Genomic DNA, 12832 nt, shown 5'->3' with positions numbered 1-12832 from the left:
GGTGAAATTTAAATTATTCAAACTATATGAAATGCCAAATTTATTTGATATGTTAATGTATCCACTTTATCGATTAGTTTGTAACTTGAAAGAAACATCATGAAAATGTTTCATTTTATTCCGTTTTTAAGAAACACTTGCCTTGATCTTTCTTATGCCCACTTTGGCCAAGGTGGTTGTCTCTCTCCCTGTTCCACTTAATCTGCTGCATCTGGACCTCTGGTTTCTGGGTGGGGATGGAGAGATGAGAGATAAAGGGCATATAAACAAGGCTGGCTCTATCATAATTTCACAGCCAAAGTTCTGTGTGATGACAGGCATCCGACTGCTGGCACTCAATTCTGGAGCTCATGCATTGGGTATTTGGAGACATTTTAAGGACCAGAGGTCCCTGTTTTTCCTTAGCCTGTGTGACACAGTCTTTGGATGACTGATTTAAGCTCCCTTCCAGCTTCTACATTCTGTGCAAAATTTCTACACCTGGAACCACTTAACCTACGGGAAATTCATGCAGTTTTGCCTTGCCAAAGGCTAGGAACTGCATTTTTCCCAGTTTTAGCCCTCTCTGTTTCCCTGTCATTTTATATCAGGCAGCTTCCCATCCTTAGAGCTCTCTAGGAAAAAAAGACAGCAAGAAATACTAACGTGTCTCAAGGATCTAATCTGTGATTGAGATGCTAGTCTCTAATGTAATTGTGAAATTATAGTTTCCTGGAAGAGGGGATAGATAGTAGAAAGGAGATAGTTGATAGATGGATATGTGGATGGGAGGATGGTTGGAGGGGTACATAGATATATAAGACAGACGTAATTGGATATGTAAAAGCCACATAATCCTTTTCTACATTTATTTCCAGCTTTTAATGTACTTGATATCTAATGCCTATTTATATCATATAAAAGAACATGAAGCTACCTTGTAGGTTTTGTGTAGCCCTGTGAGCTTAACAATGCATTTGTTACCAAATTGTATTCTAAAACATGAAGCATAGAATTCTCATGCATCGCAAATGTTTTCCTATTCATCACACTTCATGGGAACTTATTCATATGAGAACTTCTACAGCAATCATCAAAGGATGTGTTTTGACTAAACAGTATAACATTATTACCTTTCCCCACAGCAGGAAATGATATCAATAAGTACAAACAAGTTAAAATACCAAATTCATATAATTTCTAGAAAGATTTTGAAAAATCTTATTGTAACCCAGAACTACCCAGTGCTAACCTGGTTAGAAAAATACATTAATTTCACATTAATATTCAACAATGTCAATATAGCCCTTCTATACAGGACCAAGTAAAATAGATTGGGATTCATTATTACATTCATTTAAGAAATATTAATTGGTCACATACCATGTGCTAGAAACAATTTTAGACAAGAACAAATGAAAAAGTCCGACAGAGTTTACATTCTAATAAAGGATAAAGGCAATAACAAGTAACATATATATAATGTACTTGCTACAAAGTAGCTGAGTGATTTGATGCAAAGAAAGGCAGAGCAAGGGACACAGTGGGAGAGAGTGGTCCGGTACGCCTTTCTGAGGAAGTTGCAATTGATCACGGACTTGAATGAAGTGAGGGAATGAAAAATAGAAATGTTTGGAGGAAGATTGCTTCAGGCCTAGAGCATGGCATTAGAAGAGGTCAGAGCACACAGAGATAAGTAGACACAGGATAATATGACCTTGTATGTCAGGTCAGAAAACTGATTTATATTTCAAATGTGCTGTGAAGCCCTTGGGATCACTCAGTGCTAGAAAAGAAAGGGATCTGTGCATTCCAGCAGAATAAGGTCAGCTGTTACGATGCTGGGCTGGTATTTATTGAACTCTTGCGTTTTGTCTGGTACTACATGTGCTTCCTGTTTTACTTATTCTTCACAACAATCGTGTGAAATACATACATTAGACCTCGTTTTACTGATCACAACCTCAGATACGGAAAGATTAGTTCGATAAAGTTCACACAATTATTTAAATAAAAGTGAACTAATTCAAACTCAGATCTGATAGGCTCAAGCTATGTGCTTAGTGAACAACTATTATTGCTAACATTTTCTGATCCCTATAAAGGATTTCAATATTTTCCTGTTTCAACCACTAGTAATTTAAGACTTACACATAAACCTGTAAGTTAATGAAGGGTGGCTGTTTAAGTAGTGCAGGTATTAATGCGAAGCTGTGCTATTTCATAAATATCCTCGCATTGATTTACCTTTATTAAAATTTACAAAAATGAGACCTTAATGTCATGTCTTTAGCTTAGGATACAGCTGTGTTCTTGCAACAGCTGTGTGACTAGATAAAAAGGTTAAAATAGTTATTGAAATATTACCAAGTATAACTTCCAGAAAATTGCAACTTCTCTACTAGAATCAGATAGTATTTTCTTGATATAGTTTAAAAGGACACTTTCTAGACTAGCAAATAGGTATCCAGACCTGAATCTCTTTTCCTATGTACCCTATGATTGAAAATCCTATCATTAACTAAACCAGAATTTATTTTAACACATCTTCTTAGTGCCACTGGACTCAAACACTAAACTTAGTGATGCAGATACCGCATTTTTATAAGGTGTTCATCCAAGTTGATAAGTTGTTTATAAGGCTTTCATTCATGACTGAACTAACTGCAAGCCTCAGAAGACCCTATTTCTTTTTTTCTAATCTATTTTCCATGGATTGTTTCATCTGCTGTTTATCATACATTCCAGTTCAACCAAGATTATATAGCACTATTTTCTAAATACAGGGTACAGCCATTCATGGAATAATTCATGAAAATTTCCCTAACTATACTCTTTCAATTTTTATGTCCATATGATAGGAATATGAATGTTCTCTCAACCCATACATTTTTTTTACCTGCAAGTTTTTACTTTATTTTTGAATTTTCTTTTGTTTACTGTTCTTACTTTTCCCTAAGTAAATAACGATATGAATATACCAGGAGTTACTACAGCTTATGTCCTCTCTACTACATTTAATATCTTCCTAAATTGTTGTATTTCAAGTCTGATTTTCTCAGGCTTTTGTAAAATGGTGATATCTGTGTTGCTGACATAATGGCACCTGATTGATACTGATGAAAAAATTCTCTTCTATTACATGGTATGGATGGTATTGTCTTAAAGTACAGAGAAAAAAATATCTTGTAGCTATTGAACTACTCCAACTTTATCTCAAAATTATTTGAAGTACTTGATTAGAACATATATGGTCAATTTGGTTCAGCTCAGTTTCACATGCTATTAATAAAAAATGAACACCTAAAGCTATTTTGAGGACACAGTATTCACTACTTTCTTTCTGTTCAACCTGTGAATTTTGAATTCCAGGTTGATTTGGATAGAATAATTGAGAATCATTCTTACAAGGTTGATTAAAGTGTTTTATTATCTTACTACCTAATGTTACCGTAAAGCTTTATATCCAGCAGCTTAGCATACTTCCTTCATAATGTTCTTCATAAAAGTAACTATTGTTCTTAATTTTATACTCCATAATAAAAAAAATGACACAGAAGAATCAGTTATAGTCTAATCTCTTAATAAAAAAGGAAATGCTGAGAATTTTATCATGTTTTATTTTGTGCATGGTAAGAGCAGGGCAGCTGATCGTAACATTTAGGATGAATAATAGCTCCAGTTTGAATCCAGTATTCCTTTCATTTATATTATTTTTAGTAGCAATAAAATTAGAAATCAAAAACTAAAATTAAAAAAATTTCACACTTTCTACCATTTTCTTAAAGTTCAAATTTAATGTTCAGTAAATGTTGATATGTGTTTTATCATAGTATTGTGACATGCTAAAGATGTATTTTGGATACATAAGAAAATAACATATGAAAATCTCCTAAACGAAGTCTATGTCCCTTTTTTTATATAAAGCTGTAATATCAAAGAGAATACAAATGTACACTATATCTTTGAGTAATTAACAGATACAAAGCATCTGTCTAAATTTGAAATCAGTTTTAAAATGTGGTCTTGATGACATTTTTAAAATATCAAACTAGAATGAATCATAGACTCTCAGTCAGAAGCTTGCTTATTCATAGAAAAGAAACAGTTTTTAAAAGATGTATATGACCACCGAGATTCTCCTAGGTGTTTATCTCTGTAGAGTATCGGGAGCTTAACACACATAAACTCTTCACTCTTACTTTGTAAGATTTTAAAAATGGATAAATGAAATAACATTAAGACAATCTAGATCAGGGCCCTTTTCACATTAAACTTTCAAAAATTTTGAGAATTTGTATTGGATGGTATTGGAAAAATGTCAGAGGAGTATTTCAGGGGCACACTAGAGCTGGCCTGCCTTGGCACCCGAGAGCTGACTGTTAGCTTCACTTCCCCATACATGCAGTCAGTGACAATGGATGGGTAGCTTGAAATAACCATGGGATACTTACCCCAAGAATATCAGAAAACATTACAAATTGGGTCTTTTCCTTTTTCCCAAGAACTGGAGTATACAACTCTTTACCGAGAGACTACCAGTTTGCGCAAATACACATTAGCATTTAAAAACATTTATTAATAAAAAAGCCCTAATTATTTGACTGCATAGCCGAACCAAACATGCATGCTAATCTTTTAAAGCGAGGTCCCAATTCATTAAGGTAATCATAGTTTTCATCCTGATCAAAGACTGCTGACCCTAAAGAGCTCAGGGATCCAGCTAAGGACCCTGTCCCCTCAAAAGCATAGGTCTGGAGGGAGTCAAAAGGAGGGGCACAGGGATCAGTGTTAGCCTCTTCGAGCTTTTCTAGAATGAATTTCCTGAATACGGCACTATCTGGGCCAACCTGCAAAGACTGCCTGTACAGGCTCCGAATTTCTACCCTGGTGGCTCTCCGAGTCTTGCGTTCCCGCATGACTGTGCCACCCTGCAGCTCCACTATGTCAAATGCCTCTGTATCCTCCTCTCCGCCACCTTCATCATCATATCTGAATATATTCTCTCTGAAATCTTCACCTTTCTCAGGAAATAGAGTCTGTTTCCTTCGTTGTTTCAGACCTAGGTTCAAAAAAATAAACCCTGTCAAAGAGAGCATACAAGAACATTAATTAACACAAATATAATACAATATTATATATTATAAATACATATGCTTCATATTACCCATAATATTACTATTATTTTATAAATATATAATATATAATAAATATCATATATTAGTATGTTATATATTTATACTAAACACATTATTAAATATTGTATGCTACAATATTCTATATTATACATAAATATATAATGTACTATTTAATAAATATTATGTCATAATATATTATATAAGATATTGTTAAATATTGTTATTTATAATAAACTATATAATTCTTGCTTCTGTTACAAGCTCAAGACATAAGCTTCGGTTTTCTGATTATAAGACAAAAAGATATATTTGCTATTGAAAATTTACTGAAGGGACTTGCAGAATGACAAGGAAGTATAACAATCTTTCTGGCTGATGGTTTAAAGTAGAAAAACATCATAAAAATATAGCGAATTGGGCTTCCCTGAGAGTCCGCCTGCTGATGCAGGGGACACAGGTTTGTGCCCCGGTACCGGAGGATCCCGCGTGCCGCAGAGCGGCTGGGCCCGTGAGCCGTGGCCGCTGGGCCTGCGAGTCCGGAGCCTGTGCTCTGCGACGGGAGAGGCCGCGGCAGTGAGAGGCCCGTGTACCGCAAAAAAAAAAAAAAAAAAAAAAAAAAAAAAAAATATATATATATATATATATATATAGTGAATTGTTTATGATGATCAATTTAAGATTAAAAATTTTATATTTTTCTTATATATTGAAAATGGAACAAAGCAGAATCTATATGCATCTGCCAATCTCGGTAACCAATGATCCATGTTAGTGGAAGTTAAGTACACAGAACTGATTTGTTTTTCGCCATTGAGACAAATTCTGTGGCATAATTATTTTCTAAGTTAATGTTTATTGACTACAAAGTATGTACCAGTCATTTTTCTGAAAGCTTTACATTTATTCATTGATTAGTTATGATACCCGTATTTTATTATAATTCTCTATTAAAGATAAGGAAACTGAAGTGCAGAGAGATTAAGTCACATACCCAGAGTCACACAGCTAGGAAACAAAAAGCTGGCATTCAAAACCAGAAAGTTGGTTCAGAATCCATGCTTTGTTATACTATATTAATTTCAGAAATTCCAAACCTATCAGGTTTCTGAAACATAACACTGGTATGTCCACATCGATCAATTATATAAGATAATTTTAGCATTGTGTAGAAATAGAACAATTTCAGAATGCTTTTTAAAATTTTTAAATTTTAAAGAAAAGTGCGTGTGTATATGTGTGTGTTTCTGTGTGTTTCATGGATAGCCAATCCTTACACAATCTTGGATCTTATGTAGCTGTACAGCATTTCATCTATAAGAATTGAAACAGGAAGTAATGTTATTAATATTATCACAAAGAGAAATACATTAGGCCATATTTTATATAAATTTTACATTTAAAGAAATTGAAATAGTGTTCTTGAAATAAGGCCATCATGTTTGAATCCCTGCACTGTACTTTAATACAGCAGAGGTATATGGTTGAAATAGAAAGGGATCTAATAAATACTTTTTCAATCTATGAAAATTGAAGAGCGTATTCTTGAAACTTTCACAGGAAACTGCTGACTACTGGTTTACCCTGATTTCCCACCTTCTCAGTATTACTCGTGCCCTTGACTGTGAGGCTGCCGTTGGTATTTACTTGCAGGGTTTCGGGACTAGGTTTAGTTCTGTACCAGTGAGTAACTTAGTACTTGCATCCTGCAAACATTATACTGTTTTTACTACTTCTTGCTTCTGATATCTAGCTATGTAGCTCTAAATTCAGTTTCATGATCAAAGATCATTAAAAATAATTTTGAAAAACTGAAGCTAGGTAGAAATGAAGGGTAACTTTGAATGGTAAAAGAGGAATGGTAAAAGAGGAAAGCTTTGAGACAGACGAGAAGAGTGAAGGCAAAGCAAATCCTGAAACATTTTGTATGTCCCTTTGAGCAGTGAGTTTGGGATTCCAGAACCCATGGCTGATACCATTGCTGTCAACACTCTGTAAAGTTGTGTTGGCTTTGATATGAAGTTATGAGGGAAAGCAAGAGAAGGGTTTAGATTATATATACTGGTATGTTAAAGAAAGGGAAAATGTTTTGCTAGATGCATGTAGTTTTGAAAGCCTGGCTAAAACATTTGGGGCCTCATTTGCCTCATCCGTAAAATGAGAATAACTTATCTCCTTGTGAAAACAACAGCAGCAACAAAAACAAACAAAAACAGGTGGAGCTATTTTACTATTTCTTTTGTGTTTAGCACTTTAAGTAAGACCCTCTCTTTTACATTTTTTCATCTTAACATTTACTTCCTCAATGCTCCTAGGCTTCAGTGAGCTCCAGTATCATGTTGGATAGAGGTGTGTTATGGAATATTAGCACTTCATTTACTAGCTGCATGACTCTTTGTAAACCATATAACTCTTGGAATTTCACTTTCTTCATCTATGCAATGAAGGTGATAATAGTCGCCACTTCTTAAGGTTATCTTGAGGATCAAACTGCATAATTTCTGTAAAGCACTTAGGACACTCTCCTGGAGTATAATAAGCACTCAATGGAATCTCATCATTATTATTACTAATTTTTATATTGCTACATATGTTGCAATGTGTGTGTCCAAAACACTCTTAAAAGGATGGGCACAGGTATACTCATATACTCATAGAATTCAAGGATCATCTATTTTCAACCTGAAGTGCATATTCACTCTATTTTTCATTCACTCCACTTGATTTTAGAATTGTAACACATTAAGAAGGGCAATTAAATGCAGACACACACACAAGACCACACATACCATTATAATGGAATTAACTCTTTTCTATATTTATCATGTTACTGTCAATAAATGAAGATATGCTCAGTTCACACAACTTACCACATATTATCATAATGCATATCAGAATAGCAATTATGACTTCTGTCCTGAATCCCATGGAAAGCATAAGATCTTTATTACTGCAGGTCTGTGTGCTACCAGTGTCATCACAGGCACAGACGTGTATGGTAAGGGTGTTTGTGCTTGTAAGTGATGGGATTCCATTGTCAGCAATTAGGATGGATATGTAGAAGACAGGCTCTTCTTGAAGGCTGAAACCAGTTCTATTAGTCAAAATTACAGCTGTGTTATCTAAAACAAAAATCCATGTGCATGATTTTTTCAATAATACAAAAGAAATTCATACCAGTTAAATGTACTAGAGGCAGCAGTGTAGAGATCAAATAAGTTCAAATAGGGAAGAGCAAATTTCTGATAAAAAAGACAAGAGATCAACTCAAAAAGTCATTATTGATTTTGACATTGCCTAGATCCCAATTTAAAAATTAGATAAAGTATATGAATCAGTTCCAAAATGTTTTTTGATAAATATATGAAATGTACATGTGGAACACAGAAAAGAAAACAGCATTTTAATTAGATATAATAGTAAATAGGGGGTATTAGCATTAACTTTATAATGACAGTATCAGTTTCATTCGGGTTAAATACTCACGACAGTGTTTTTTCTAGTAGAAACTCATTATTTTCACAAATACCATAAATACACAAGGTTTTCAAGTCATCTCCCTATCACAGCAAGTGATCTCAAATAATGTATTTACTAATAAGACAAAAGAATTCATTTTACTTGGTGTAAAAGATTCTATTAGAATGTTTCATTTCACTTTGACACTATTAACCCATTTTCTACTTAAATTTCAGAGAATCGTTAAACCTTGGTAGTACTGATTAATTCACCTAGACAGAACATTCAAAAAATTAACAAAAATAAACAATATATACTTCAACACATTTGAAATTGCTTCTCCCTCAATCCCAAAATATTCTAAATACTCTTTTCCAGTGCAGTTTATTGTGTCTCAGTACTAGTGTTTCCCCCCGACTTGACTTTGACTTTTGGTAGTGGCATTCCCTGAAATATTTTCTGGGGCAATCAAACAAATTTTAGAAGACACAAACAAATAAATGGAAACATATAAATGGAAGACTTTGAAATAGGCAAATGCAAATAAATGGAAGTCTTTTGAAATGTACGCCTACTTATGACTTTTCCCAAATCACCTTTTAAAAACTAATTCTCCATCATGCTCTTGAAGTCTATAAAACTCTTGTAATTTTATTCACTAGGCAGATTGAAGAGGTGAGAGAGTTTATATATTTTTGGTATGTATTTCATTAAATTCCTTGTAACTGCAAACATTAAACCAAATCAATTATTCTCTTTACGTTCAATATATTTATTTTGTCCCACTAACTTATTTTATATATACATAAACAAATCTAACCCACAGCTTATTTCTTATATTAATATTTGCATTTTTTTAAATCCTAAATCTATTTGAGTTTCCTTCACTGGGGAATTTGACAAAGGCAAAAGGAAAAGAACGTGTCTGCATTTATTCTCCCATAACAGATCTCCCCTTATATGGAGCTTAAACTCAGTTGTAAGGAAGGACAGCTGCAGGTGTTTGGTTATAGATGCTTGAGTAATGAATCCTACGGTGTTTCATATCTTTGAGATATGAAGCAAAATTAGAATAGAAATCCATGTAATGACAAAAAAATATTTTACTGAAGTGAAGGAAAAAAGAACAGAGTGGCTTTGTAAAAAGTTATTCCCCTTCTATATGGAAGGAAAAGGAATTCTGTCCCTCTGTACAAAATCCTTCAGAACATTTTGTTCTCAGGCTGATATAATCACTTCGTTTTGAAGGAAAAAGCATAGTCTTAAGCCAATTCCAAATACTTATAGCTCCTAATTAATGACTCCAAATATCTTTCAATCAATCAAGCTAACATGATTATATATCATTTTCTTCCCCAGACATGGGTTGAAGTTTGAGTTATGTGAAGACGTGAAAGGAACCATGGTGTCAGAACTGCAATTATATTTGCAAGGTCATTCAGACTTTACAGGGGCCTATAGCCAATGACGACTTGAAAAAGTGCTTCTAATTTAAAGAAATCCAGTGGGAAATGGGGAAATGATATTCCTAGGACACTACTTTGAGTTTTGTTTCCAATTTCCATTGCCACTCCTTGCTTTATTTCTCAACATTATCATATTTCAGGTATAGTATAAAAAGTAATGTTACAAATTTCCTTAAAATTAAACAAGATTCTCAAAGAAGAATGGATAGAAAGTTATTATGAGTGAATGGCATTACCTTGATTATCTATGATTGTAAAACTTGAGTTATTTTCTACCACAGATACATTAAAGTAAAAGTGGTGATCTTCTATGGATTCATCTCTATCCACTGCACTGATGGTCTGAATCACCTAGAAAAAAATAGGGGATACGTTTTTTATATTATTATTCAGAAAAATGATCATTATCATTATTATATTCTTATTATTATTAGCTTTTATTAAAATTGCTTTACCAAAATCTTTATGGATATTGCAGAGGATATCTCAAACTGGTGGAGAATATGAAAATATTTTTTCAGGTTAAAAATATGTTTACTTGGGGCTTCCCTGGTGGCGCAGTGATTGAGAGTCCGCCTGCCGATGCAGGGGACATGGGTTCGTGCCCCAGTCCGGGAAGACCCCACATTCCGCAGAGCGGCTAGGCCCGTGAGCCATGGCCGCTGAGCCTGTGCGTCAACGTGAGAGGCCACAGCAGTGAGAGGCCCGCGTACAGAAAAAAAAAAAAAATATATATATATATATATATATATATATGTTTACTTGCTCCTTTCAAAAGAACATTTTAATATTACATAATAAATAAACTCTTGTTAACAGAGGAGAAGATTTCCATAAGCTAAGTTCGTTAGAAAACATCCTCCTATCCTTCCTGCCCGGATTTCTCCCCTCCTTCCTTTTTTCCTTCTCCCTTTCTTATCTGAATACCAACCATTATGATTTGCTGAAGTTATATATTTCCTGCTTATATTGACAGCATAGCTGTGGTAAGCTTATTGTCTTACTAGAGTATTTGCTAAAGTAATGAGCTTTTAAATTGATTGGAGGAAGTAATGCATTTAAAGCTTAGGGGCAATGTACATGATTTCCTTGACCCACAAAGATTATAGGAAAAGTGTTCCACATCAAATAAATCCCTCTCTCTATCTCAGATCATAAAAAAGTGAAATAATGCAACTATGAACAAACGACAATTAGTTCTTTGCTTTCAAGACATGAAAGTGTCAGTCAAGTAGTTAATTATTGTCAAAAAAGGGATGTGCTGTCAAGATCAAATAATGAGATTGTGATTAATTCTGGAAATTAAAGTAAATTGACTATAGAAGTTATTGTTTTGAATTTTCTAGAATGAAAGTGCTTTTAACAACGTGTCAAACAAAAATATCCTTAGTTACAAGATGACAGACCCATAATTTATAATGTTACACTTCAAAGGGTATCTCCCCACATGCATAAAGAACCTTGTGAAACTAATGCAATTTGTACATTATTTCTCTACATTGATTTATCTTTTCCCTCATAACACATTCTTAATTAAATCATAATCATGTAGTGTTAATTAAATAATCTAATAAAAGAAAACATTTTTATTCAATTCATGCCTACAATAATAAATGTTCATCGTATGAGGATAATTATTTTATTCTGGGTTATTATAAGATTTTGTATAGCCAGGGCAAAGGGCAAGGACTTGGAAGTCTGATACTCTGAATTCTGCCTTTACCACTTAATTCTCTAAGCCTAAAAACTGGAGATACTTTTTTTTTTTTTAACTTTTTAATTTTTTTGCCCGCATCGCACGTCTTGCTTGTGGGATCTTAGATCCCTAACTAGGGATCAAGCCTGTGTCCCCTCCACTGGAAGCACGAATTCTTAACCACTGGACCGCCAGACGATTCACTTTGTTGTACACCTGAAACTAACACAACATTGTAAATCAACTATGCTCCAATAACATTTTTTTTTAAATGGAGATACTAATACTTAACTTTTAGGATTCATTTTTAGGATTCAATGTCTTAGCTTGTCAAAGTGCTTGTCATATAAGCAGTACACATTTTTACGTGTTTTCTTCGGGAAAACATTGTCTTGTTGGGATTTGCATAGGATGGTGTCCTGAATACTGTGAGTAATCCTGTTATATATATATTTGCTCAATTAAGATGGATAGCAAATTGTAAAAAAAAATCACGTTAATCTTGTTGGCATATGCAGCCTTGATGTTTAGACAAGGACTGTTTTAGACACATGCCTCTGATTAAATGTTGAAAATGTTTTCCCTTCCTGTATGAAGGCTCAAGAACACTAGAGAGATTTTGACTTTGTATATATTTTTAAATACTTTAAAAACCAAACTACCAGGGTGAGCTGTGACAAAGCGAGAGAGAGGCATGGACATATATACACTACCAAACGTAAGGTAGATAGCTAGTGGGAAGCAGCCGCATAGCACAGGGAGATCAGCTAGGTGCTTTGTGACCGCCTGGAGGGGTGGGATAGGGAGGGTGGGAGGGAGGGAGACGCAAGAGGGAAGAGATATGGGAACATATGTATATGTATAACTGATTCACTTTCTTATAAAGCAGAAACTAACACACCATTGTAAAGCAATTATATCCCAATAAAGATGTTAAAAACCAAACTACCCTATACATATGTATAGGTAAATGGAATATGTACAGGTTTCTCCTGCCTTTTTCAGTGAACATACCTCCACTTATACATCGCTTTGTAAACTGGGTTTCCATATGTTTTATTGGGTTCCACCACTTTACAAAAATAGGAACCCACTGA

At 34.1% G+C, this 12832-nt stretch overlaps 1 protein-coding gene across 1 annotated transcript in view; it reads right to left on the bottom strand.

The window, feature by feature from the left end:
• Positions 1 to 4571: 4571 nt before the first annotated feature.
• Positions 4572 to 12832, bottom strand: part of CDH19 (cadherin 19) — a 49529-nt gene continuing 41268 nt past the window's right edge. The window contains exons 9-11 of the mRNA XM_065889714.1: positions 10276 to 10390; positions 7985 to 8236; positions 4572 to 5062 (exon numbers count right to left, since the gene is read on the bottom strand). Coding sequence (XP_065745786.1) covers positions 4572 to 5062; positions 7985 to 8236; positions 10276 to 10390 — 858 coding nt within the window. The remainder of the gene's footprint in view (positions 5063 to 7984; positions 8237 to 10275; positions 10391 to 12832) is intronic.

The sequence above is a fragment of the Phocoena phocoena genome, chromosome 13 (assembly GCF_963924675.1).
Source record: "Phocoena phocoena chromosome 13, mPhoPho1.1, whole genome shotgun sequence".
NCBI lineage: Eukaryota > Metazoa > Chordata > Mammalia > Artiodactyla > Phocoenidae > Phocoena > Phocoena phocoena.
Note: the sequence above shows the minus strand (reverse complement) of the source record. Positions and strands in the feature narration are given on the sequence as shown.